Source organism: Erinaceus europaeus, chromosome X (assembly GCF_950295315.1).
Source record: "Erinaceus europaeus chromosome X, mEriEur2.1, whole genome shotgun sequence".
Taxonomy (NCBI): Eukaryota; Metazoa; Chordata; class Mammalia; order Eulipotyphla; family Erinaceidae; genus Erinaceus; species Erinaceus europaeus.
Window position 1 is genome coordinate 85,814,774 of NC_080185.1, and position 25,982 is coordinate 85,840,755.

Genomic DNA, 25,982 nt, shown 5'->3' on the forward strand with positions numbered 1-25,982 from the left:
CCACCAGAGTTATCTCTGGGACTTAATGCTCACATGATGCTTGCTTGGTTGTGGGGGAGGTGGAATACAGCTGCAACACTGTTCTGCCACTCTGAAGCTTCCCACCACCTGCAGGTGAAGACCAGGGGCTTGAACCTGGGTTTATGGGCATGATAATAACATGTGTATTCTACCAGGTACACCACAACCCAGCCCTCATCCAGATTTTCTTTAAAGATTTTTAAAATAATTATGTAAGAGAGAGCTAGAACATCAATATAGCACATTCGATACCAAGATTCAAACTTAGGTCCTTATACTTTGGTCACTATACCATCTGTTGGGATGTCATCTACCAAGTTTATGTCCTAAACACCATCCCTTCTTAGGAGTACATCATATTTATCTCAGTCTATTTATAAAAATTATGTGTATTGGATACATTTAGAATTTTAGCTACTCTTAAAGTTGTAACAACATTTGGGAAGGCTTAGGTGGCACTTAATACAGTAGCCATAATCTGATCATATCAATGGTGTTCGTACTTTTCCCAGTTTCACTAAAGATCACATTTCATCTGGTCTAAGTGATAGTTTGATGTGTACTGAATGCTATGCTTTTTGTATAAGCCACATTTGTGAAGGTGTGCCTTTCTTCCCAAAATCAAAAGCTGTCATCCACTTTTTTGATGCAGAACTGGGTTAGTATTTAATCCTTCTTTATTCCTCCTTGAATACAAATGTATTTTAAGAAAATGATCTTTAATATGCAGTGCTTCTCCTTTTTAAATTTTTTTCCCTCTAGGTGGTTCGTTCAGCAGCTACAAGTGGAGCTGGTAGCACTACCTCTGGTGTTGTATCTGGCAGCCTTGGTTCTCGAGAGATTAACTACATTCTTCGGGTCCTTGGGCCAGCTGCATGTCGTAATCCAGACATTTTTACAGAAGTGGCCAACTGTTGTATCCGCATTGCCCTTCCAGCCCCCCGAGGCTCAGGAACTGGTTAGTTTCACCTTCTGATCTTAAAGTATATGATTGATAAAATCCCAGAGATTTTCTGTGAGGAGATGTGTAACTTGCAAAGTCTTCAAGTATTGAGGTACTGACTGAGATCATATGGGTCATTTCAGAGGTACTTATTTCAGTAGCTTATCTGGCTATGCCTATGGTAAATCTGCCAGAGATACCATCGTAAAGTTCTTGCTGTGACGACAACATACAATACAGTGAATGATTTACAGATAGAGTGATAATTGAGGGAGGGACACATGGAATTATGATTTATGTTGCCACAGGAAGCGCACCTTATTATTTGTGTATTCTTGCCCACAATGTTTGACCTATATATAATTATAAAGAAACAGATAGAGATATGGATGTAACACACCTTCCTATAGTCTTTTTAAAAATTAGTGTTGTGGGGAAAGTGCAAGGGTATAATAATAGATAAAAGTAAACTAGAGAAAGATAAACCAAACCATGAACAACCCTGAAGGGATTCTACATCCAAATGATATATGTTTGTAGAAGCTTAAATATTAATTGTGTATTAGATAATGTAGCATCCCTGTTAAATTTCTTGGATGCTGAGTTATAATTATGTAGAAAGACATTAATCTTAGCAAGTACAGGTTAAATGTACTTCTTCTAGCATTAAATGTACTTAGGGATAGAAAATCATAGTTCTGTATGAAAAGCTTAAGTACATTTATTTTACTGACCTTTCAACTATCTTTCTCTGTACTGGGCACTTCTTTTCCCCAACTCTTTATGGGTGTGTTGTTAAAGGATTACAGTATAGTTGTTGACACATGGATACATTGTTTTTATTTGTGATTAAGAGTAAATTCAAGAATATAAGATTACAGTATATAGTTCCACACCACACCTACCACCAAACTTCTGCATCTCCACCCTCCTACCTCCCACAGATAGCCACCATAATTCTTAGAAGTCTTTGAAACAATTAGCTTGTTTCTGATTTTTTTGCTTGTTTTATTTTGTTTGCAAATTAATGTATATCAGATCTCTAAATTCCATTCACTCAAGTGTGAGATGGTATCTCCATATAGTTTTAATTTGCATTCTCTAATGAGAAGTGAAATGCAGCATTTCTTCATGTGTCTATATCTCCTCTTTACAGAACTGTTTAGTTCTTTGACCCACTTTTTTTTTTTTTTCAAATTGGGTGGTATCTCATTTCAAAGTGGTATTTCACTATTTTCTTTATTTGCATTTCTCTGACAATCAAAGACTCGGAGCATTTTTTCATGTGTTTCCTGGCCTTTTGGATCTCTTCTGTGATGAATATTCTGTCCATGTTCTTTCCCCATTTTTTTGGATGGGGTTATTTGTTTTCTTGTTGAATTTGGCAAGCTCTTTATATATTTTGGTTATTAACCTCTTGGTTAGGGCAGTGGTTTTTTTTTTTTTTTTCTGTGCAGAAGCTTTTTAATTTGATGTAGTCCCATAGGTTTATGCTTGCCTTAGTCTTCTTTGTAACTGGATTCATTTCATTGAAGATGTCTTTAAAATTTATGCAGATCCCACAATTATCTTGGGTCCATACTCCCAGAGGGATAATGAATAGGAAAGCTATCAGGGGAGAGGTTGAGATATGGAGGTCTGGTGGTGGGAATTGTGCAAAGTTGTACCCTTCTTATCCTATGGTTTTGTCAGTGTTTCCTTTTTGTAAATAAAAAATTTAAATAAATAAAATTTATGCAGAAAGAGTTCTGCCAATATTTTCCTCTAAGTATCTGATAGTTTCTGGTCTAACATTCAAGTCCTTGATCCACTTGGAATTTACTTTTGTATTTGGGGAAATATAGTGGTTCAGTTTCATTCTTCTGCATGTTTCAACCCATTTTTTCCAACACCGTTTGTTGAAGATACTCTGCTTTGCCCATTTAATAGTCTGGGCACCTTTGTCAAAGATTAGATGTCCGTAGGTGTGGGGGCTATAGCTTGTTTTTTGATGTGTAGATGCATTTTATTTTCATGTAATCCCATTTGTTTACTCTTGTTTTCACTCCCCATGCTCATGGGGTTGAGTTTACAAATACATCTTTGATGTGAAGGTTCTGCAAAGTTTCACTCGTCTTTTCTTCTATAAATTTTTCTTTAGGGTCTAATATCCAGATCTTTGATCCATTTTGATTTGACTTTGGTGTATGGTGTTAGGTGATGTCCTAGTTTCACTTTTCTACAATTGGCTGTCCAATTTTCCCATATGCTTGGTGTTTCTTATCTGCAGTTTCATTTAATCCTCAAAATTTAAGAAGCACCCAATTATGTTTATTCATTTAATTTAGGATCTGATCCTGTAAAAATCATTTCAAAACTAAGTCTTTCGAACTCTAAGCCTTGCACTCTTTCCTTACTATTGGTTGCTAAATCCTCTAGGGGTTGGGAAAGGTAAAAGTCAGCTTTTCTTGTAGGCTTTTTGGATATTATTTAGAAATGTCCTTTCATCCAAAGCTGGTACATTATACAAGCTCTCAACTGATTTTTTTTTTTTTTCTTTCTCATTTTGGCTTAGCATCAGATGATGAATTTGAGAATCTTAGAATTAAAGGTCCTAATGCTGTACAGCTGGTGAAGACAACCCCTTTAAAACCCTCACCATTGCCTGTGATTCCTGAGACTATCAAGGATGTGATCTATGATATGCTTAATGCCCTGGCTGCATACCATGCTCCAGAGGAAGGTATGTAACTAGCTTGCCTCAGAAGGCTGGGCACTTTTCTTTGTTCATTTCAAAGCTTGTGGCTTAGGGAGTACTGTGCTTATACTTTGGGAATCTAGATGAATAAGAAACGGTATACTTCTGAAGACGCTTAGTACAGTATAACAGATGTGAAGGTGGTAGTGAGTCATAAAGCAGAGTGTCTAATTGGGGGTCTATGGGGAGTACAGGAAATATTCTTAAAATAAATAAGGGCTAGGTGGTGAGGCACCTAGCTAAGCACTTACACTATAGTGCGCAGGGACCCGGCTTCAAGCCCCTGGTCCTCACCTGCAGTCCTGCAAGTGCTGAAGCAGGGCTTCAGATGTCTCTGTATCTCCCTCTCTATCCTCCCTCCCCTTTCAATTTCTCTCTGTCTCTATTCAATGATAAATAATATATTTTTTAAAAAATTAATTATCTTAAATAAGACTCTAGTGGTTTGGGTGAAATTACCAGAGTTCTGTCCTATGACATTATGTCCCACTTAGACGTAAGAATGAAAGAGATTTAAAAACATTAGAGGCTTTTGAAATAACCATAGTATAGAGAACTTACATGCACGAGGGTTCAGTTCCGTTTCAGTACCAACAGTATCCCGAGATGTGGTACTCTATTCAGAATGTGTGCATCTGTATATAAAAGCATGTATCTTGAGCAATGTCAAAAAATACTAGCATGTCTCTAGTTGTTTTTTTTAAATGTTTGCTTATACATGATATCAGCAGTACCAAATATATTTATCTATTTGTATATAACATGTGGTGCTGAGGATCAAAACCAGCTCTCATGCATTCAAAAGAAAAAAATACACTTTAGCAATCAAGGAGGTGGTTCACTGGGTAAAACACGGGACTTAACCTACTTGAAACCTCTGATTCAGGTCCCGACATCACATATGTCACATAGTACTCTGATCTGCCTTACTTTCTGTCTTAAAAATCAAATAAATATTTTAAATGTCTTTACTATAAAAATGCCTCAGTACAACAACAAAGCAACGTCAATAATGGCAATAATAACCGCAACGAGGCTGCAACAACTAGGGCAACAAAAAGGGGGAAAATGGCCTCCAGGAGCGGTGGATTCATGGTGCAGGCACCGAGCCCAGCAATAACCCTGGAGGAAAAAAAAATGCCTCAGTAATCATGTGGGAGCATATGTCCTTTTGAATTTATGCAAGTCTTTGATTTTTATTATTGATTATTAATGTTACTGCCATCAGAATTATCACTAAGGCTTTCATTGATTTGTGTGTGTGTGTGTGTGTGTGTGTGTGTGTGTGTGTGTGTGTGTGTGTGTGTGTGTGTGTGTGTGTGTGTGTGTTAGAAAGTAAAGGGAGAGTTGGGGGGACTGAGACTTCAAGCATCGCGCCACTACTCATGAAATTAACACACACAGGTAGGGGACCAGGGTTTAAACCCAGGTCTTGTTGCATAGTAATGTGTGTGCTCTATCAGGCGCATCAATATCTCAGAAACAGTGTATCTTTACTTCCAAGGAAGTGCAAAGGAATATTGAAAGATATGAGTAGATTCCTGACTTTTGAGAACACCATCACAGTCCATCTTTATTCCTAGTTAAGGTGCTGCTTTTAAGTTCTGGAAGTCATAAGTGAATTACTTGGAACCCTAGATTTCACTCTAACCAAGTACTTCTGTCAATGCATGCTTATCTGATAAATTCTAAAGAAAGTAACCACTGGGCCAAAGAGATGACTGACTTCAGCTTATTAGAGCACAGGACTTGCATGCCAGTGGCCCCGGTTTAATACTTAGCGTCTTCATATACCAGAATTGAACAGTGCTCTAATCTCCCTCTCTTTCAAATATAAATATGTGGGGGCCTGAAGATACCTTACTCAGTAGAGCACATGCCCTACTAAACTCAAGGCCACGGGTTTAAGCCCCAGTAATTTATGGGAATACCACAACACCAATAGAGAAGTCTGTGCTATCTCTTTCACTCTTTATCTAAAAAAAATAAAACATGAAAAAGTCAGTTTACTCTCTCCTGACATACCTCCATCTTGCCTGTAAGGTAGATGGCTCCTTTTTACTGTTTGCCCATCTCTTCTCATGGTGATGACTATGTCTTAACTGGTTTATTCTAATAAACTATGTAACTTAAATTCTTTTTGAAAAAAATGGTCCAGAGCCATTGGCATCGCGCCAGTGTGAGGCCACGTCACAAACAATTTTTAAAGGAGTTGCTAAAAACTAAATAGTACCTTTAATCAAGAAAAAATGAATCCTGAGTGCTTTTTGTCTTTATATTCCTCTGACCTATATAGAACTCCTGGATGCTTCTGCAACCACAATTCTTTAACCCATCTGGAAGATCCTTCCTCCCCACCTCACAATGTAACAGTAGCAACTGTTTACTGTTCTCTCACTGCAAGAGACATAATAAATATCAGGTGTGTTCATTTAGGTTTACTAGGGACATAAGAAAACTGAAACACATAGATTGGCTATAAGACTCATGACAGAATGAGATTTCAGCTAGGCTATCTTGTTTATACTGTAACAAACTGGCTCCTCTTAAATAAAAGCCTGGGAATATCACTGTGTGAAGAGCTGTGATAATTTTAGAATGAAATTGACTAAGTTACCATATAACACGTAGGTATTGCATAGTTATAAGAGTTTCGTTTTGTTTTTTTAGCAGATAAGTCTGATACTAAACCTGGGGTTATGACCCAGGAGGTTGGCCAGCTCCTGCAAGATATGGGTGATGATGTATATCAGCAGTACAGGTCACTTACTCGTCAGAGCAGTGACTTTGATACACAGTCAGGTTTTTCCATTAATGTAAGTAAATTCTAACCGCCTATCGTTCATCTCTCATTCTGATACCTCTGTATTTTCAGAATTTGTGGTTATGCAAAGGAATTAAATTATGAAGTTAAGAGCTTTGATATAGTTATCAAGCATATGTTCCATGAAATTGCGGTGTCCCAGGGATTTTCTTTTCTCTACCTGAACCAGAAATGTTTCCTTAGCTCATTTTTCATTCATATCTTCCCCATTTCTTCTCCCCAACTACTTAGTCACTTTGTTTATAGCCTATAGCATGACTCCATAGATTTTAGTACTGCAATAGAAGTATTGGTTAAAACATTGTCCGAAGAGAACCTGGCATTCACAATTAGTACTCTGGGAAGGAATCTTGCTTTGGGAGTAGGTACAGTTTTTTTTTTTTTTTTAATTTATAATGGCTCAGGAATTTTCTTATTCCATAGAGTCAGGTTTTTGCAGCAGATGGTGCCTCCACTGAGACTCCCACATCTGTGACATCCCAAGGAGAAGGTAATGTTTTTCTTTTCTCTCTCTTTTTGTTCATGTTTCTTGAGAGGGCAAATAGAAGAAACTGTGGGTGTCTTAGGCAGGGGGTAGAGAAATATAGACATAATTGGCATGTTTATTTGTCTAAGTAAGAGGTGCAGTATTCTGTAAATAAAAGGTTTATATATGCTAATGTTAATGGAACTGTCACTTAACTCAGCAGTGGTTGCTATGGTAATATCCTTTAGTTCTACTCTAAGTCTCCCCATATATTTCTTTCAGTGATTTCTCTGCTGCCTTAAAAGCTTTGGTGTCAGTGACACTTCTAGCTATTAAGACTTCTATGATGGATCTTGGCCTTGAAGCTGTGTCAAAAGAATCTCTTGGCTATTTGCCTTAAACCAGAAAAATGCCATGTGGGAGCAATTTATTTATTTTTGAAGATTTTATTTATTAATGAGAAAGGTAGGAGAAGAGAGAAAGAATCAGACATTACTCTGGTACATATGCTACCGGGAATTGAACTCGAGACCTCATGCTTGAGAATCCAGTGCTTTATCTACTGTGCCACCTCCCGGATCACAGCATTTATTTATTTTTTTTTTTCATGTGGACAAAATTCCAGTGAGACCCTTCAGGGAAAGATCTTTTGAGATCGAAATTAGGCTATATTGTATTTAATGTCAGACTAGTCCCTGGTGATAAATTAAAAGTTTAGTAATTAACAAATAGTTAACACATATTAGTGAGTGACTACTCAATATTGAAGCATACTGGGATAAGCTATTGGTACATAATCAGTATGCCTGGGTAAGACAGGAAAGCATTTCTAGAGAAAAGCAGACTAGAAAGTTGGCTTAGTGGGTAGACTACAAGACTTGCATGATGGGGCTAGGCAGTGGCGTACATGACTAAGCACCTTATGTATAAGGACCTGGTTTGAGCTCCCACCTCCAAGCTCCCAGTCTGCAGGGGGGAAGCTTCACAGATAGTGAAGCAAGTACTGCAAGTGTCTATCTCTCCCTCTCTCGAATTCTCTGTCCTATCAAACAAACAAACAAAAAAAAATTGGCCCCGGGAAGCAATGGATTTGTAATGGAGGTGCTGAGCCCCAGGAATAACCCTAGTGGCAATTAAAAACAGAGGGGTTTACATGTGTAAAACCTTCAGTTCAATAATGTAGTATATGTTCCTTTCATGAAATGCATCTTTTTTTTTTTTATAGTTCAGGTGTTTTATTAGGCTTTTATATTGATCATGCCATGAATTCATAGGGAAAGGGCTCCAGCAGTTTTGGTTCCTTTCCATTCTCACAGTGTGCTTTTCTGGGTGGAGCAGGCTGGCACTTCAATTGAACCCAAATCCCCTTCTCTTTGGCTTCCTTTTTTTCTGATCATTTTCCTTCACACATTTCAAGAAGCTGTCTCTGCTCTTAGTGTTTAATATGCTCAATGGGAGCATTAATTCTCTTGGCAATAATCTTGCCCTTTTCTTGTTTGTTTACAATAATACCAACAGCATGCTGGGTAACACTGTAGACTCTTCCAGGTTTGCCATGGTAACATTTGTGGGGCTTTCCTTTTTGAATAGTGCCCATTCCCTTTATGTCTACAATATCACCTTTCTTATATATCCGCATATATGTGTTCAAAGGAGCAAATCCTTGTTTTCTAAAAGGCCTAGAGAACATATAGCGGGTTCCTTTCCTTTTTCCCTTTGTGTTAGTCATTTTGGCAGTTTACTGGATGATGGCTGCTCCAGCTGAAAGGAAGGACAATCTTTTTTTTTTTCTTTCTTTCTTTTTTCTCCAGGATTAATGTTTGGGCTCAATGCCTGCATTACAAATCCAGTGCTTCTGGCAGCCACTTTTTTCCTTTGTTTTTTTAGATAGAACAGAGAGAAATTGAATCCGGATCCTTGTGTGTGTCCTTGTGCTTTGTACTTTGTGCACTTAACCTAGAGCATCATTGCCCAACCCCCTTGATTTTTTTTTTTTTAAGAGGGAAGAGTTAAGCATTTGAGCTGAGCTAGATAATAAATGTGTGCCAGACAGACATTTTGGTAAAGGAAAAAGTTAAAGAAGACCAGGCGTATTTGGAAAATAACTACAGTGTTTCTTGGTTATAGAATTATGTAATAGAGGTGGGAAATGAAGGGTGGTATGTGACCATTCTGGCAAAGCCTAGTCCTGCTTTACTATGTTTAAAGTCTCAGGATGAGTTGTTCTAACTTAATCTAACCTTCCATTGAAATGTGAGAAAGACATTGAGATTTTGCCATTGGTGTAAAGTAGCCACTTTCCACTTACAGCTTAATTTTTGCCAGTATTCTAATGTAAAATTGAAACAGTGTTTGGCTTTTTCTCCACAGCTTCAACACCAGAGGAGGCTCGAGATGGGAAGAAAGATAAAGAAGGGGACCGGGCCTCTGAGGAAGGCAAGCAGAAAGGAAAGGGCAGCAAACCTTTAATGCCCACATCTACTATTCTTCGTCTTCTGGCAGAATTAGTGAGATCTTATGTTGGTATTGCTACGCTGATTGCCAACTACAGCTACACTGTGGGCCAGTCTGAGCTGATCAAAGAGGTAATAAAGATTTTATACTGCCATGTGAATGTCTGCTATGGTTACTAATAACCTGTGCATGCCAACCCAAGGATAAGAGCCAGAACCTTCTTTTTTTAAATTTTTTAATATATTTATTTATTCCCTTTTGTTGCCCTTGTTGTAGTTATTATTGATGTCATTGTTGTTGGATAGGACAGAGAGAAATGGAGAGGAGAGAAAGATAGACACCTGCAGACCTGCTTCACCTCCTGTGAAGTGACTCCCCTGCAGGTGGGGAGCTGGGGGCTCAAACTGGGATCCTTTCGCCGGTCCTTGAGTTTGGAGCCACCTGCACTTAACCCGCTGCGCTACCGCCTAACTCCCTAGAACCTGCTTAAGACACAGAATAAAGAGTTGTCAGACTTGACTTTCTGCTAAGACTTGAGTTTCTACAGTTTGTTTTATAGAAAAGCACTTGTTCTAAACAGTAGCGGCTATAGAAGGCAAGATCATCATGACAGATTAGTTAAGAAACTGATGTGTAGTAATCTGAGTAATGCCAGATCTTGGTTAAATTGTGGTGGGGAGGGGAGGGCGTGCGGGTAGCAGGTGAAATGGGTAAGTTTTGAAGATAAAGGTGAATGTGAATTGGATATGGAAGGTGAGGGAAATGTCAAAGATATTTCTTGGTTTTTATTCCTTTTATATTGGAAGAGTGAGGTTGTTAGAGAAAATGTAAACTCGGCAGGCAATCTGTGGATCATATAAGTAAAAGCAGTGCATGTTGATCAGTAGAGCTGTTGAAAAATTCTTAATAGGAATTATATTCAAATTAAAATTTAATATGAGACAACACTTTTAATAACATATTTTTCCTTTATTCTCGCCATTTTAGTGGCTTTTTAGTGGTCTAATTGCTTACTTGAATAATCTCTTTTGTGACATGTTGTAAATTATTTGCTATTTTCATTTATTTGAGTTACTTATGTTTTCTGGATAAAAGTCCTTTGTGGATAATACTAAATGTTAGGTGTTCCAGAGGTTTTGCCTGGTGGTTGCCATGGACTGAGACTTGCACAGTTGTATTGCTTCTGAGCTGAGTTGTTGTTTTCCTTTCTGTTTTTATTAAGACAGGACAGAGAGAAATTGAGATGGGGAGAAAAAGATAGACACATGCAGACCTGATTCACTGCTCATAAAGCATCCTCCCTGTAGGTGGGGAGCAGGGGCTCAAACCCAGGTCTTTGCATGATGATAATGTGTGCTTAACCAGGTGTGCCACCCATGACCGAGGCCCGAGTTTTGTTTTTGTTTTTTTCCCCCCTTCATTTTATTTCAGAGAGAGAAACAGGGAAAGACACCAGCACTATTCCACCATCTGTGGAGCTTTTCTCAGTGCCATGGTACTTGCATGTGGTGCCAAGGCTCAAACCTGGGGCCTTGCACATGGTAAAGTAGGCACTCTGCCAGGTGAGCTATCTCCTGGCCCACATTTCAGAGCTTTTATTCCCAGCTGTAGTTATAATTTATAATAATACTTGTGGATTAATACATTTTTTATAATGTTATTCAATACCCTCTTAATATATATTAAGGACATACTAGTACAAGATACTCACAGGTGCTATACAAATTCTGTTGATAATCCTCATCTCAACTCTAAAAGGTTTTTGGTATTATTCCCCTTAGCAGAGAAAAAGAGAAGGCTCAGAGAGGTTAGTAACGTGCTTAAAGAGTAACAGCTCTTAAAAGAGTAACAGCTACAGAATTGGACCCAAGTCTCTTGATTTCAAAGCTAAATCCTGTCTACTTGATCATATTGTTTTCTTAAATTGCAAATTTTCCTCCAAACTTTGGGCTTCTTGAATGTACTTTTACTGAAGTAAAGTTTACTTAGAATAAAGCACTAATAACTGAGTGGCAGTGGGGGTAGATAGCATAATAGTATGTAAAGAGACCTTCATGCCTGAGGCTTCAAAGTCCCAGGTTCAAAACCCTACACCATAAGCCAAAACTGAGCAGTGCTCTATTTAATATATATATATATATATATATATATATATAAACTTATAGAAAGTAAGTGGCATTTAGTATATTGATAGCTGTATACCCAGTATATTTAGCTCCAAAATTTTTTTCAGTGAATTTTGGCCTAAATCTGCTTGAGTGATATCAGAAATATTTGATAAAAGAAGAACCTGATTAAATTTCCTTCCATATTTTTAGACCTTTTCTTTTTTAATTAAGCCTGCATTGAGAGTAGTTTTGGATATAAATATCTATGGCTTATACCAGTTTCTAGTGCAATATTCTGGACATATTATAGCTATCACTGACTATTAAGATTTAATTCAGTACAAGAAGGACTATATAACACAAAATTAGGAATCAAGATTTCAGTGTTTTCCATTGATTGAGTTCTTTGTGCAAATCCTGTTCTACTGAACCTCAGACTACCCAACTGTCAGATGGGAAAAATAATGAATGTGTCTTAATTATTTTATATACTGTGAATAGTTCTGTTGACTATCTCAAGTTAAAATGTTTAACATCTGAAGGAACATATATAAACTTGTGCTGGGGGGGGGGTGAATGGAACTTGGAAGCATAAAATCTGGATTTGCTACTCATTTGTACCTTAAAACCTTTGTTTTGTTATCAAAAAGTAAATATGGTGATCACTAACTTACTTCAGGGATCAACTCTATATGTGCATTTTGTTACTATACATTAAGTATGAAATAAACATACTTGTGAGTAAATGAAATAAACATACTTGTGAGTAAATGTCATGGCTAATAACTTTCTAGGACTGCAGTGTACTTGCTTTTGTCCTGGACCACCTACTCCCACATACCCAGAATGCAGAAGACAAAGACACACCTGCCCTGGCTCGCCTATTCCTTGCAAGCCTGGCTGCTGCAGGCAGTGGCACAGATGCCCAGGTGGCCCTAGTGAATGAAGTAAAAGCAGCCCTGGGACGGGCACTGGCTATGACTGAGAGTACAGAGAAACATGCCAGGTAAAATTTGTGCTTGACTTAGTGTTGATAACTGATAGCATCCTCTTAATCCATTCTTGACTCCTTGAAATTCTTGAACTTGACCAAGAAAACTGTTTATAATGTTTATATTTTGTCTAGTTTTTTCAGGCAGCTCTAATGTATCAAAATATAATACTAATACTAAATTTCATTTTGGGGAAGTGAGTAAAAAACTTGTAGGAGAGTTTTTTTTTTTTTTCTAAGACAGTCAATGAGTTAAACAGGTTATTCAGTATTTTTTAATTGTTCTTAAAGAAAATGAAGACTGCTGTTACCCAGAGAATGAGTTCTCATTTGTTACTTCCAGAAAAAAAAAATAAGTAAACACAGAACTCAGAGTTTTCTCTGAGTGGGTTTCATAAAGATGTCCTACAAATGGACTATATTCACATGATAGAGGTATCAAAATTTTCTCCCAGGCTTCAAGCAGTAATGTGTATCATCAGTACCATCATGGAGTCCTGCCCTTCCACCTCCAGCTTCTATAGCAGTGCCACAGCCAAGACTCAGCACAATGGCATGAACAATATCATTCGACTCTTTCTGAAGAAGGGGCTGGTTAATGACCTTGCCAGAGTGCCTCACAGTCTGGACCTGTCCAGGTAAGATCATTCTAAGGCTCTAACCTCTAACCCCAGGTCTTCAGTCATATTTTGAGTGTAGAAGGAAACCTGAGTTTTTATTATTGTGGGTTTTTCAGCAAGGCATTTTTGTTTCTTTAGGCCTCATTTAGTGCAAATTTAAGAGATTAAATCAGTAAATCCCACCTCACCCCCCCCCACACACACACACCCCAGTTTCCCCTCCTTTCATTAGAAGTAACCTTTTGTGCTGCAGTGAAGCTTAATGGTTATGCAATTGACTTTCATGCCCGAGGCTCTGAGCTCCCAGGATCAATCCCCATTTCTTCTATGAGTCAGAGCTGAACAGTGCCCTGGAAAGAAGAAAAGAAATTTACCTTTTATATGTCACTTTTTGCTACATAGATGGAACTAGTGAGGGGTGCTAAATGAAATAATCTAAGAGAGTGGTAGATAACAGATTATCTCACTAGTAATCAAAGAAACATAACATAGGAACATACGGGGTGAAGCATTAGTAAATTGGTCTATTTCAGTAGTTCTGAGGACTCACAAGGGAGGAAGGAATGGGGAGGAGGTTGGGAACCCAGTGGAAGGAGAAGCCATTTTGGTAATTGGTAATGTGAACTGCAGTCTGTTTGGGGGAGATGTGAAATCATAGCCTTGTGACCATAATAGTCTAGTAAAACATTTCCTCATTAGAAATAAAATTAGCGGGAGTCGGGCTGTAGCGCAGCGGGTTAAGCGCAGGTGGCGCAAAGCGCAAGGACCGGCATAAGGATCCCGGTTCGAACCCCGGCTCCCCACCTGCAGGGGAGTCGCTTCACAGGCAGTGAAGCAGGTCTGCAGGTGTCTGTCTTTCTCTCCTCCTCTCTGTCTTCCCCCTCCTCTCTCCATTTCTCTCTGTCCTATCCAACAACGACAACAACAATAATAACTACAACAATAAAAAACAAGGGCAACAAAAGAGAATAAATAAATAAAATAAATATTTTTAAAAAAAGAAATAAAATTAGCCTTTTTATTTTAAGACTGTGTAGTAGCCCAGGGGGTTTGCAGCAGGTAGAACACCAGATTTCAGTTTTTGAGGTCCCAAGTTTGATCTCTGGCATTATGTGCACAGAGTGATGCTCTGATTCTCTCTTGTATGAGTTAATAAATATAATGCATATATATATTTTTTATTTATTTTGGCCTCCAGGGTTATTGCTGGGGCTCGGTGCCTGCACCATGAATCCACTGCTCCTGGAGGCTATTTTCTTCCCTCTTGTTGCCCTTCTTATTCTATCGTTGTTATGGTTATTATTGTCGCCGTTGTTGTTACTGATGTTGTTGGACAGGACAGAAAGAAACAGAGAGGAAGGGAAAACGGGGAGAGAAAGAGAGACACCTGCAGACCTGCTTCACTGCCTGTGTAGCGACTCCCCTGCAGGTGGGGAGTGGGGGGCTCGAACCAGGATCCCTGCACCAGTCCTTGCACTTTTGCACCATGTGCACTTAACCTGCTGCGCCACCGTCCGACCCCCCCCCCTATAATCCATATTTTGAGAGAATGACAGAGAGTGAATGAGACCACAGCAACAAAGCTTCCTTGAGTGCAGGCTTGTACCTGGATTACACACAACATGGCAAAGCAGGACACTATCCAAGTGAGCTATTTTGCTAGTTCAATAAATAAAAGGGACCACAAGATAGCATACCTGTAAGTGTGTGCTTTATCATTCACATAATACAGGTTAGAGCCTGACCTCTACCACTGGGAAAAGCTTTATTGCTTCCCCCATACCTGGTCTACCTCTGTTCTTCTCTGTGAAAAGATTAACCCAGAGTTGTGAGGCCCTAGCAACAACAAAAAGTAGTAAAGAAAAATTAAAAGGAAAACCTGATAGGTGACATGGTGGGAAGAGCAAATTCAGCTTCTAAAATTTTTGTATAAACTGTAATTACAGATCTTGTATTTTCATCTGGTTGTATTTTCTGATTTTCCATTATTCTAACAGATTCTTAAATAATTTAATCATCATTTTGTTGCTATTGCTCATAACACTTATTGAAATAACCAAACCTGCTGTTCCAAAGAAAGCTTCACCTTACAATATAGTTTAGCTTGTTCCTTTACTGCCTGTTATTTTCTGTAAATTTGGAGTTAGAGCTTTAGGTTAGTGGCACAATTAATACTGTTTCAGGCCACCATGTGAACGCACATTACCAAGTGTAAGGACATAGCTTCAAGCTCATGGTCTCCATCGCAGAGGGGAAGCTTCACAAGCAGTGAAGCAGTGCTGCAGGTATTTCTCTTTATCCCTCTGACTCCCCTCCCCCCTTAATTTCTCTTTGTCCTTTCAAATTAGAATAATAAATTTTTAAATAAATAAAAAAACATTGGTTAGGTTGCTACCTCATATTACATCATGGGGAGACATGTCTTTGAACTGCCATTAATAGAAGAATGTTCACCTCTATGGTAGAATAATCCCCACCAACCCCCTTTCCCTAAAAGTATCTTGTATCATTACTTTGACACTGCATAATGTGTCTTATTTCTTATCAACAGTGTCAACAACAGTAGTTAATAAACCTTTTCTTTGAATGGGTTTTTAGCCACAACTTTCTGATTTCTGTCACTGAGTTTTTCTGTGATATAGCCCCTGTCCAAGAGGGTCACCCAGAAACAGTGTTCTTATGGAAATGCAGGGGTGGAAATTTAATTTTCCTCTTAGCTTCAGTTGTATGAGTAAAGTCCAAAATGGGCTTAAATGTGTTTTATCTGACTTTCTATTTTTCTATTGTGATTTAATAATGATCAACAAGATTATAAGAGGGATACAATTCCATACAGAAATACATATAATTCCATATCAGAAATACATATCCCATCCCCTCCACTGGAAGCTTCCCTATTCTTTATCCCTCTGGGAGTAAGGACTAAAGATCCTTACTTGGGGTACAGAAGGTGGGAAGTCTGCCTCCTGTAATTGCTTCTCCACTGGACATGGGAAATGACAGGTTGTTCCATAACCACAGACTGTTTCTATCTTTCCCTAGTGAAGTAGGGCTCTGGGGATGTGGGGTTCCAGACACATTGGTGAAGTCTTCTGCCCAGGGAAGTCATGTTGGCATCATGGTAGCACCTGCAAGTTGGTGGCTGAAAAGCATTAAGATATAAAGCAGAACAAATTGTTTAATAATCAGGACCACTGACTATGAGTTCAGACAGTTAGGAATGCAGAGGTTATACAGGCTTCTGTGCTAAATATGAATAGACCTGGGCCCTAGGTCAGATTGATGAAGTATCCACTTAATGGTATTTATATACTCTTCTCATATTTGGGAGCTACTGTCCACCCTGATCCAGCTTTCTAGTCCTATGTCTAACTCTGATATCATCTTCCCAGACAAAACTTTTAGCCCACCTGCATGTTAGCTGTCAGGCTCAGGCAAAAATTAATAAACTCATGGGCCCCTTGGAATATACCTAAAATAGACTTCCTAGCTTCTTCCAACATGAAGACCCTAAACCTCACCTGACTTTCTATTTCTCAACTTCAGTATCACTTTATTGAGGGAATTGTTGTCATGAGAGTACATTTACACATTTTGCCAAGGTAGATGTCAGTACATCTAACCCTCCAAACTATCATCCCGTTCTGTCTAACCTTCCCATAGCACTCCACCCTTCTCTCTTCTGATTCACCAGATCTACTGCAGTAGAACACAGTTCATTGAGATTTCACCCTTTGTTGTCTTTCTTAGATCACATCTATGAGTGAGCTCACCCTTTATGTATTCACCTGAAAATTTTATATTAATAACCAGTTACTGATTTATTTGGATTGCTATGGTCATCATTCTTTGCTGTGCTGAAATGACACTTTTGTCCCGAGACTTCTCAGTATAACTTCTTTGATCTTTCTGATACAACCTCATCATTTTTTTAAATGTTGAAAACTTCAAATTTACAGCAGCTCTATAAGCACCCTGTCTCATCTAAGTCAGCCATTGGGTAACATGTTGTCCTATATACTTTAGTTTCTCCTCACTCCTTTCCGCAGCCAAATCATTTGAATTTAATTACAAACATTATGATACATAACTCCTGAATAGTTCAACATATCTCATAAGAAATACTCCCCGACTTGGCTTGAATACCTTCACTGTATCCAAAGAAATTTATAACTGATACTCAATACAATTATACTGAGTGTCTTTATAGCCTGGGGGCAGAGTGCTTTGATCCAGCATCAGACAGACTTCATGCATTACATTTGGTTGTTAATGTCTCTTTTGTTGTGTTTGTCTTTATGATATATGACTTTTTAAAAGACTCCAGGAGACCAGACGTCTTAAAGCATATCCTATAATCTGAATTTATCTCATTGCTTTCTGGTAGTTAGGTCCAGATTAAATTTGTTTGGCTAAAATAATTGTACAGATGATGTTTACCTTCCTTACTACATCATCTCAGAAGACAGTACCAAGCTACCTCATTGTTGGTTATACTATATTTGGTCTTGTAGATTTTCCCTTTACATGTAATAAATCATCTGTGAAATAATGCTTTGAGCTCATGTAAGGATTATGTGAATATGTTGTGCCCTAAAGATTTTTAACTTGGTAGTTTTAAGCATTCATTGGTGATTTTTGCCTGGGTCACTTATATTGCTGGTTCTGATTTTGTGCCTCTGTCAAATTCCCAATTATTATCAGACAATCTTTTTTAAAGTAAAAACTTTCCTATGCCTGCTTCTGTACTACTATGGTTTTCAGATTACACTTTTTTAAATTTTCAGATTACATTTATATATCTGATGTGTTATAATTCCATTGCCATCATTCCTTTTAATATATATATATATATATTCCTATTATTTTAGTGAGAGAGAAAGGTCAGAATACTGCTCAGCTCTGACTTAATGGTAATGCTAGAGATTGAACCTGGGACCTCAGAGCCTCAGGCATGAAAGCTGCATAACTATTATGCTGCCTCTCCAACATTCTTTATTTTAGTGCTCAGATGACTTATAATTGACCTGTGGTATTGATTCTAGTAATTTTTAACACCTTCTGTTACAACAAGATTTCGCAAACTCTACCTTACACCTTTCATGCTCAATCCCTGGGAACAGTTGTTTCTCTGATGAGCATGGTTTTTTTTAGTGTACGTTTCTGTTCAGTGCATTCTGTATCTTTATCTCAGTCCCAACATGGCCAACACAGTCAATGCTGCTTTGAAGCCCTTGGAAACACTTTCCCGGATTGTGAACCAACCCAGTAGCCTTTTTGGCAGCAAGAGTGCTTCCAGCAAGAGCAAGTCTGAGCAGGATGCCCAAGGAGCCTCTCAGGACTCCAGTAGCAACCAGCAGGACCCAGGTAGGGAATCAGCCAGAGGACTAGAAAACTGACTGGTGGGTAGAGATATGTTATGGGCATGGCTTCACAGCTGTTCTGACTTGGTATTGTTTCCCTGAGAATTTGCTGGCCTTCCAGAGATCTGTTTTATTGGTGTGGAACTCTGCCCCACATAGAATTCCTTAAAATCACAGCTGTATTTGCTGGCCTCGCACGTCGCCTTGTCTTTTCCTTTGTCACCTATTCATTTATTCTCTTGAGAACTTGCAAACTTGCCCGGGGGATGGGCTTTATTGTCTTCATGCTTGCCTTGTGGTGCCCTGTACATAGGCACTGATTATTTTGCTGGTTGGTTGATTGTTTTCAGGCGAGCCTGGGGAAGCAGAAGTGCAGGAGGAGGATCATGATGTCACTCAGACAGAGGTGGCAGATGGGGATATCATGGATGGGGAGGCTGAAAACGACTCAGTGGTGATTGCTGGGCAACCTGAGGTGCTCAGTTCACAAGAGATGCAGGTAGGGAGGCAGATCACCCAGCATACCCCTATTGCGGCGTCAAACCAAATCCCCAAGTGTTGTGGGTGGGTGAGTACTTGAGATCTTTGCATCAATGTTATCTTCTTTGCAGAGGAGTGCAGGTGATGTGCTTAGTAGATGTTCAGCAAATATGCTTGAATTGTATTAAATGAGGGATGGGGGTGTGGTCAGGATTCCATGTACTATGAAATGAAATGAAATAGATCCAAACAGGAAAATAAGCACAGGTGAAATGTTGATAGAGGAAGCTGGCCTGTGCACCATTTGGGCCCAGGTTCTTTGATTTCTTGGTTTTGGTCATTAATGGAACTCCTTAACATCACTGTTGTGATCTCACTGAGGCATTCAAACGGCAGTCTTTAAAAGACCCTTAATCAAAGCATTGTAATTTTTGGAGATGGATTACACTGGTTTAAAAACCAAACAACATGAGGCCTACAGCCTTAACCTGCTAGCTCTAAGGTGGTTTGCATGTATTCCTAGACAGTATAAAGCATGACCTGGTCTCAGATAAGGACCCATTTGAAGGATAAGTTTGAGTGTGGATTCACAGCACATGGTAGTTACTGTGCTGTAAGTACCAAGTGTATGGTATTTTATGTAACATTCTGACACCCTTTCCTAGAATGGTATATTTCCTTGCTGGCTGTTTTAAGGGTTTCAGTGCTTGTACAATGATAGACTTGTGTGCATCCATGTATATGTTCTATTTCTCTCCAGGTTGAGAATGAGCTGGAGGACCTGATAGATGAGTTGCTTGAGAGGGATGGCGGATCTGGGAACAGTACAATTATAGGTGAGAGCCCCAGAACTGAGTATAGCCTCTTCTGTTGCCTCAGTCTGTCTTGGGAGGATCCTTTTCTCATCATCTGCTTGCTCAGCTCTGCCTAAGGGCTCATAGCCAGCCTAGATTGCTGCTTATCTTGATGTAGAATGGTCTCTCAGATTAGAAATTCTTAAGCCATCTACAGACTTGTGGTGGGTCTCTGGTGTTGTCTATGGGGCGGAGGGGGTGTTACTAGAGGGGGTGGCCATCAGTGTAGTTGATTTGTCAGGCACATAGTGTTTAGTCATGAAGACCTAGAACAGGCTGTAGAGGCTATAAAGTGAGAAAGTGCTTTCCTTTTCAGATCTTCAGTGAAATCCGGGGGCTTTTAGCCTCTGAATCTCAATAGTGTAAAAAGAGTGACCATTACCCTAAGGGTGGCCCTTTTTATGACTCAGAGGAAAAGTGGAAAGACAGCCTGCTGTCACCTGGCTCCAATGGGAGTTGTGTTGTTTTTGTTTTACTAATGAAGGAAATCAAAGACTACATGAAAGTAGACATGTGTTTGTAAATTTGGCAAGGCTTTTTTTCACACCTACTATTCTTTGTGGTTTCACAATTAGGAGAATTGGCAGGGTAGATGTGATCATCCCATTTTACAGATGAGGAAACTGAGACTCAGACAGGTAAAGTGACTGGCCAAGCTCACCTAGCTAGTCAACAGCAAAGAACCCAGCCAGGTCTTCCCCCTCATCCAACCAAAAAAAGTGAATATCTGCTGGGTGTGCATAGCTACTTTAGGCGCACCCAATCTGGAAAGGGAAGTCCTCTGTTGTTCAGTGAAGGCTCTGCTCTGTAACCTTCAGTGAGCAGAAGTGGAGAGGATGAATCACAAGAGGACGTGCTGATGGATGAAGCTCCTTCCAACCTCAGCCAAGCTTCCACCTTGCAGGCCAACAGAGAAGGTGAGAGTGCCGAGGCCAGAAAGGCCTCCCTTCTTGCCCTGCACGTCTTGACAGACACTACACTAGGGTTTTCCTCAAGGCAGCTGCCCACATGTGCAGAATAAGGAAGCATCTGTCTGCATGTGCTGACACACACCATCCACTTTATCCTCAGCCAGTTTTTCAAATAACATTACTGCTGCTTGCCCAAAAATTGTCACTTCTCACTTGGTTCACTTTCTTCTCACCTACCTGCTATCATCGTTCCAGATTCCCTCTTACCAGCAGGATGCAGTCAATAGCAAAGTAGGGCTGAAAGGCAAGGGGCCACCAGCAGACTTTGGCCAAGTCCTAGACCATGGCTCCTCAAGAATCACCCCATAGCCAGCCAGCCTCCACATTCAGCCACCTTGCTCAGCATGTTGCTGCCTTGACTGGCTCTCAGGGAATCAGGGCTGGCTTGCTAAGTCTGTTATCACCCCAGATCTGGTTCTTCCTCTCCTAGAGTCAGATATCCCATTGCCTTCCCACTCAATCTGCCGACCTTCACGGTAGCCTGTTTTCTAGCTACTCAGTATAGTCCTCCAATGTGCTCCCTTTGTTTTAGATTCCATGAATATCCTGGACCCTGAGGATGAGGAGGAGCACACTCAGGAAGAGGACAGCAGTGGCAGTAACGAGGATGAGGATGATAGTCAGGATGAAGAGGAGGAGGAGGAGGAAGATGAGGAAGATGATCAGGTGAGGGGGGACTGTGTTTGGGTTGGTTCAGACAACCTCTTCCATGGGAACACAACTAGAGAAAACCAACAGTCTGGGTTGCTAGCTTCAGCGCCTCCCTCCCTCATGCAAAAATATGGCCATACATCAGACTTCAGCAAACCCTTACCTCCAGCAAACCCTTACCTCCAGCAATTCTCCATCTCCTATTTTCCCCTTAAGGAGGATGATGAAGGTGAAGAGGGAGATGAAGACGATGACGACGATGGCTCTGAAATGGAATTGGATGAGGATTACCCTGATATGAACGCTTCTCCCTTGGTCCGATTTGAGCGCTTTGACCGGGAGGATGATCTCATCATTGAGTTTGACAACATGTTCTCCAGTGCTAGTAAGATACAGGGGCTCAGCTGGGTTTTATCTCAATTCTTATACCCTTCTTTAGGGTAAGCCAAGCAGTGAACCAGAGCAGCTATCAATCTGATACAGATAGCACTTCCTTACCTATGCTGACTTCCTGGGGCAAGGGATATCTGAATCCATCTCTCTCAATAAGTATCCTTAGAAGAAGGAAATGTGAGAGGCTGCTTTTGTTCTCTCCACCTCAATAAATAGACAGCCATTTTAGAACCTGGACAACTTGATGATTTGCGTGAATTAAAAAAAAAGGGGGGGGACCAAGTTGACTGCATCAGGCACCCATGTGCACTCTACAGTGACAGGGCAACCAATAATCCTTATGTCTGTGACAATGGATCTTGAGAGTTTGGATGAGCACCATTGAGCTTGGCATTGGGGAGTAGAATTGAGCACATTCACTCTGTTCATCAAGGATGCGTCTTTTCAGAAGAGAGAGTGAATCTCTTTCCCTCCTCCCCCATCAACGTCAAAGTTCAGTTCTAGCATCAAGTTCTTAAAATAATGCTTTCTTGAGAAGGCAGGTCTTGACCCCCAAATCACAAGCATGATAAAGCAGAGTACACTGAACTGTTCTGGTCTGTTGTCTTGGCCAAGTAGTCTCTTACCTCTTTGAGCCTCAGTTTATCGCCTGTAAATGAAAAAGTTTGAAAAGAAAAAAAAATGGGTTCGATTACATAATTTTTAAGTTACCTCATTTTTGTGGACCTCTTTATTTTTGTAATTTCCATGAGTCTTATGTTTAGCCTACACAGCAATTTAATGTGAGGCGTATGCACTGTGTTCTAATTATTAGTGATAGTGCAGTAAAAAATAAAAATACTTTTCTCTCATAGAAACTTATGGTCTATTAGAAATTATAGGAAGTAGGGACTAGATTATATAGGGGAAAAATTACAGAGTAGAGGATTATTAAGCCGATATGTAGAATCAGTAAACATGAACAAAAAGAGCAGATAAAGAAGAGGGAAAGGAGTGGAGGTAGTGGAAACAGCATGTTTCTAGGGGATCTAGAAGAATCACTGGCTATAGAGCTGAGAATGGATTGGGAGAAGGTACCATTTAGGAGACTGTTACACCATCTAGGTGAGAAATGCTGGCATGAGATAAGTTAGTGTCAGTGACACAGATGAGGCTTAGGAAAGAGGGAGAAAGACAAAGGTCAGGTTTCTGTGTGAGGAAGTAAGGCCCAGGGGACATGGTTCTGCTTGAACAACCATGGAAGGAAGAACTTTGTTTTGGGCACTGACTCCTTTGCATGTTGTCCTTGCAGCAGACATCCCCCCATCCCCAGGAAATATCCCTACCACCCACCCACTGATGGTACGGCATGCTGACCACAGTTCCTTGACACTGGGCAGTGGTTCCTCTACAACACGTCTGACGCAGGGCATCGGGCGCAGTCAGAGAACCTTACGGCAACTAACAGCCAATACCGGCCACACCATTCATGTTCACTACCCTGGGAATCGTCAGCCCAACCCTCCTCTTATACTCCAGAGGTGAGTTGGAAAGATTGTTGGGTTCATTGAACTTCAGCCTTGTCTTGTCCTTGGGGAAACACATAAATTTTCTAGTCAGACACATAAATAATGCATTTGTTATTTTTGCAGATTACATATGCAGCTTTTGCAAGAATAATACTAAATTATATACCAAATTCTCTTGCTTAGTATTCAGCACTACTAAGAATTTCATATGCCAAGTACATAACACTTTAATGATAGGACATAATCCCTGCCCTCAAGCTTAGAGGTAGAAGTGAAAGAATGTAGGGATCATAGTGGTCAGTGCATGACTACTTTGATAGTATACAAGGCAGGTGTTATACCCTAACACCGTTCCTGGAATTATCAGTGACAGTGCTAGAAACTGGAATAAGGTACAGCACAAGCCCTAATGAAATTCTCAAACATCTGACATAATTTGAAAAGTAACTGAGACTTATACTTTATGATAAAGGACATGATAGTATTATGCATTTCCTAAAGATTACAAACAGGATATCACAACAACAGATTACAAGACCCCTACGGATATGCAGTGACTGTGTTACCCTACCATTGCCCCACAGGTTGCTTGGTCCCTCTGCTGCTGCTGACATTCTTCAGCTGAGCAGCAGTCTTCCCCTACAAAGCCGGGGCCGGGCCCGCCTCTTGGTTGGCAATGATGACGTCCACATCATTGCCAGGTCTGATGATGAACTGCTGGATGACTTTTTCCATGACCAAAGCACAGCTACCAGCCAAGCAGGCAAGTTTGTGTGGTGAACAGGCGAGTGCAGTTTATCCTGCTGCAGGACAACAGAACAGGATCTGCCATGCCTAGAAAGAAAAGGAAAAAAAAAAATAGCAACCTGAGCTATAGTGACCTAGCCAAGGGCATCAAAAACATTTCTCTCTTGATACCTGTGATCTGCAAGCCATATAATGGAGACTGGGTTCTGTTATAGAAATACCATGACTTGGATCCGTTCACACAAGACAAGGCCAAGAGTTTGACTCTCCTTTGTTCCTCTATAGGGACCCTGTCCAGTATCCCCACAGCCCTGACCCGCTGGACAGAGGAATGCAAAGTTCTTGATGCTGAGAGCATGCACGACTGTGTTTCAGGTGTGTAGCAGCTTGATGATCAGGGAAATGGTGAGCCTTCCAGGGGTGGAGCACATGCATGAAAGGTTGTTTCTCTGGTTCTCTGTGGCTACAAATCGCTGCCTGTTGACTTCCTCTCCCACCTTCCAAGAACAGCCTCTGATCTTTGCCTTTTTGATCCAGTTGTTAAAGTGCCCATTGTCAATCACCTGGAATTCCTGAGGGATGAGGAGCTGGAGGAAAGGAGGGAGAAACGCAGGAAACAACTGGCTGAGGAAGAAACAAAAATAACTGACAAAGGCAAAGAAGATAAGGAGAACAAGGATCAGAGTGCACAGGTGATTCTCAAAGACTGAGCAGATTCATCTTTGTGTCTGCTTTAACTTTCATTCAGTTTTAGCATGCACCTGTCACCCTGAGTCATTGAAGAATCCTAGCGTTGTTCACAGTGAACTTAAAAAAATTTCCATTCAAGATTCCTGACAACTTCACATGATTGTTAGGAGAAAGAAGTTAGCACTTGTGGGAAAATTATTTCTCTACTGTCATGTCAAAACCAGAGTGGTTTCTGACTCACCAGTCATACTATGGAGTCTCTTCCTTCTGTGACTAGACAAAAATGATCTTAACTAAGATCATTGTGGTTCAGTCATATATTGACTATGGGAGAAATCTTAACAAGATGGCCCCACTCCATGACTTGAATAAATGACTTAGGTATCAGATCAGGGGAAACATTCTTCCCCTAAACCCCATCACCACAAGTCATTTTCTAGGGAAGACTCAGTTTGTAAAAACCTCTACCAGACCACCAGCAGTGTAGCTTTAAAATACATGAAGTATAAGCTGATATAATTATGAAGAAATTAAAATACTTGATTGAAAGACTTTATTGTATCCTACTTAGCACTGAAGGTGTCAGATTAAATTAAGATATGGGGGGGGGCTGGGTGGTGACATACCTGGTTGAGTGCACATACTACAATGTGCAAAGACTCAGGTTCAAACTCTCAGTCCCCAGCTGTATATATCCAATAAATAAACAAATGATATTTTTAAAAGTTAAGATGCAAGTACTGGGAGATAGCTTGCTCAATAAGCACGCAGTTGTTTACCTTTTGTGAGGATCGGGCTCAAACCCCAGCACCACATGGGAACACCATGGATGGCACCAGAAGAATCTGTGGATGGTGGAACAGTACTAAAGTGGCTTTCCTTCTATTTCAAATAAAAATACTGAGAAATCTCAGCTTTATTTTGGCCCAGGAACAGTGGAATTGTATATGCATGAGTCTGGAATTACAAAAGAAAAAAAAAAGAAAGAAAAACTTAATTAAGGATATACAAGCTTAATCTAGCAGATGCTTTTTTTAATTGATTAAATTATGATCAACAAGTCTGTTGGATAAGAAGGGGGTACAAATACTTTTTTTGAAAAAAAAACTTGTTTGGATAGAGACAAATTGAGAGAGAAAGGAGAGGTGAGGAGAGGGATAC

At 39.9% G+C, this 25,982-nt stretch overlaps 1 protein-coding gene across 15 annotated transcripts in view; it reads left to right on the forward strand.

Moving 5' to 3' along the window:
- HUWE1 (HECT, UBA and WWE domain containing E3 ubiquitin protein ligase 1) overlaps positions 1-25,982 on the forward strand; it is a 175,053-nt gene that overhangs the window by 127,535 nt on the left and 21,536 nt on the right. For 12 of the 15 annotated variants that reach the window (XM_060183492.1, XM_060183502.1, XM_060183503.1 and 9 more), the window contains 17 exons: positions 784-979; positions 3,519-3,686; positions 6,372-6,517; positions 6,949-7,015; positions 9,362-9,576; positions 12,348-12,559; positions 13,000-13,182; positions 18,359-18,531; positions 18,878-19,026; positions 19,768-19,843; positions 20,680-20,778; positions 21,365-21,498; positions 21,700-21,868; positions 23,168-23,396; positions 23,969-24,147; positions 24,417-24,506; positions 24,669-24,823. In XM_060183492.1, coding sequence (XP_060039475.1) covers positions 784-979; positions 3,519-3,686; positions 6,372-6,517; positions 6,949-7,015; positions 9,362-9,576; positions 12,348-12,559; positions 13,000-13,182; positions 18,359-18,531; positions 18,878-19,026; positions 19,768-19,843; positions 20,680-20,778; positions 21,365-21,498; positions 21,700-21,868; positions 23,168-23,396; positions 23,969-24,147; positions 24,417-24,506; positions 24,669-24,823 — 2,640 coding nt within the window. The remainder of the gene's footprint in view (positions 1-783; positions 980-3,518; positions 3,687-6,371; positions 6,518-6,948; positions 7,016-9,361; positions 9,577-12,347; positions 12,560-12,999; positions 13,183-18,358; positions 18,532-18,877; positions 19,027-19,767; positions 19,844-20,679; positions 20,779-21,364; positions 21,499-21,699; positions 21,869-23,167; positions 23,397-23,968; positions 24,148-24,416; positions 24,507-24,668; positions 24,824-25,982) is intronic. The other 3 variants (XM_060183497.1, XM_060183504.1, XM_060183505.1) reach the window with 3 other exon arrangements.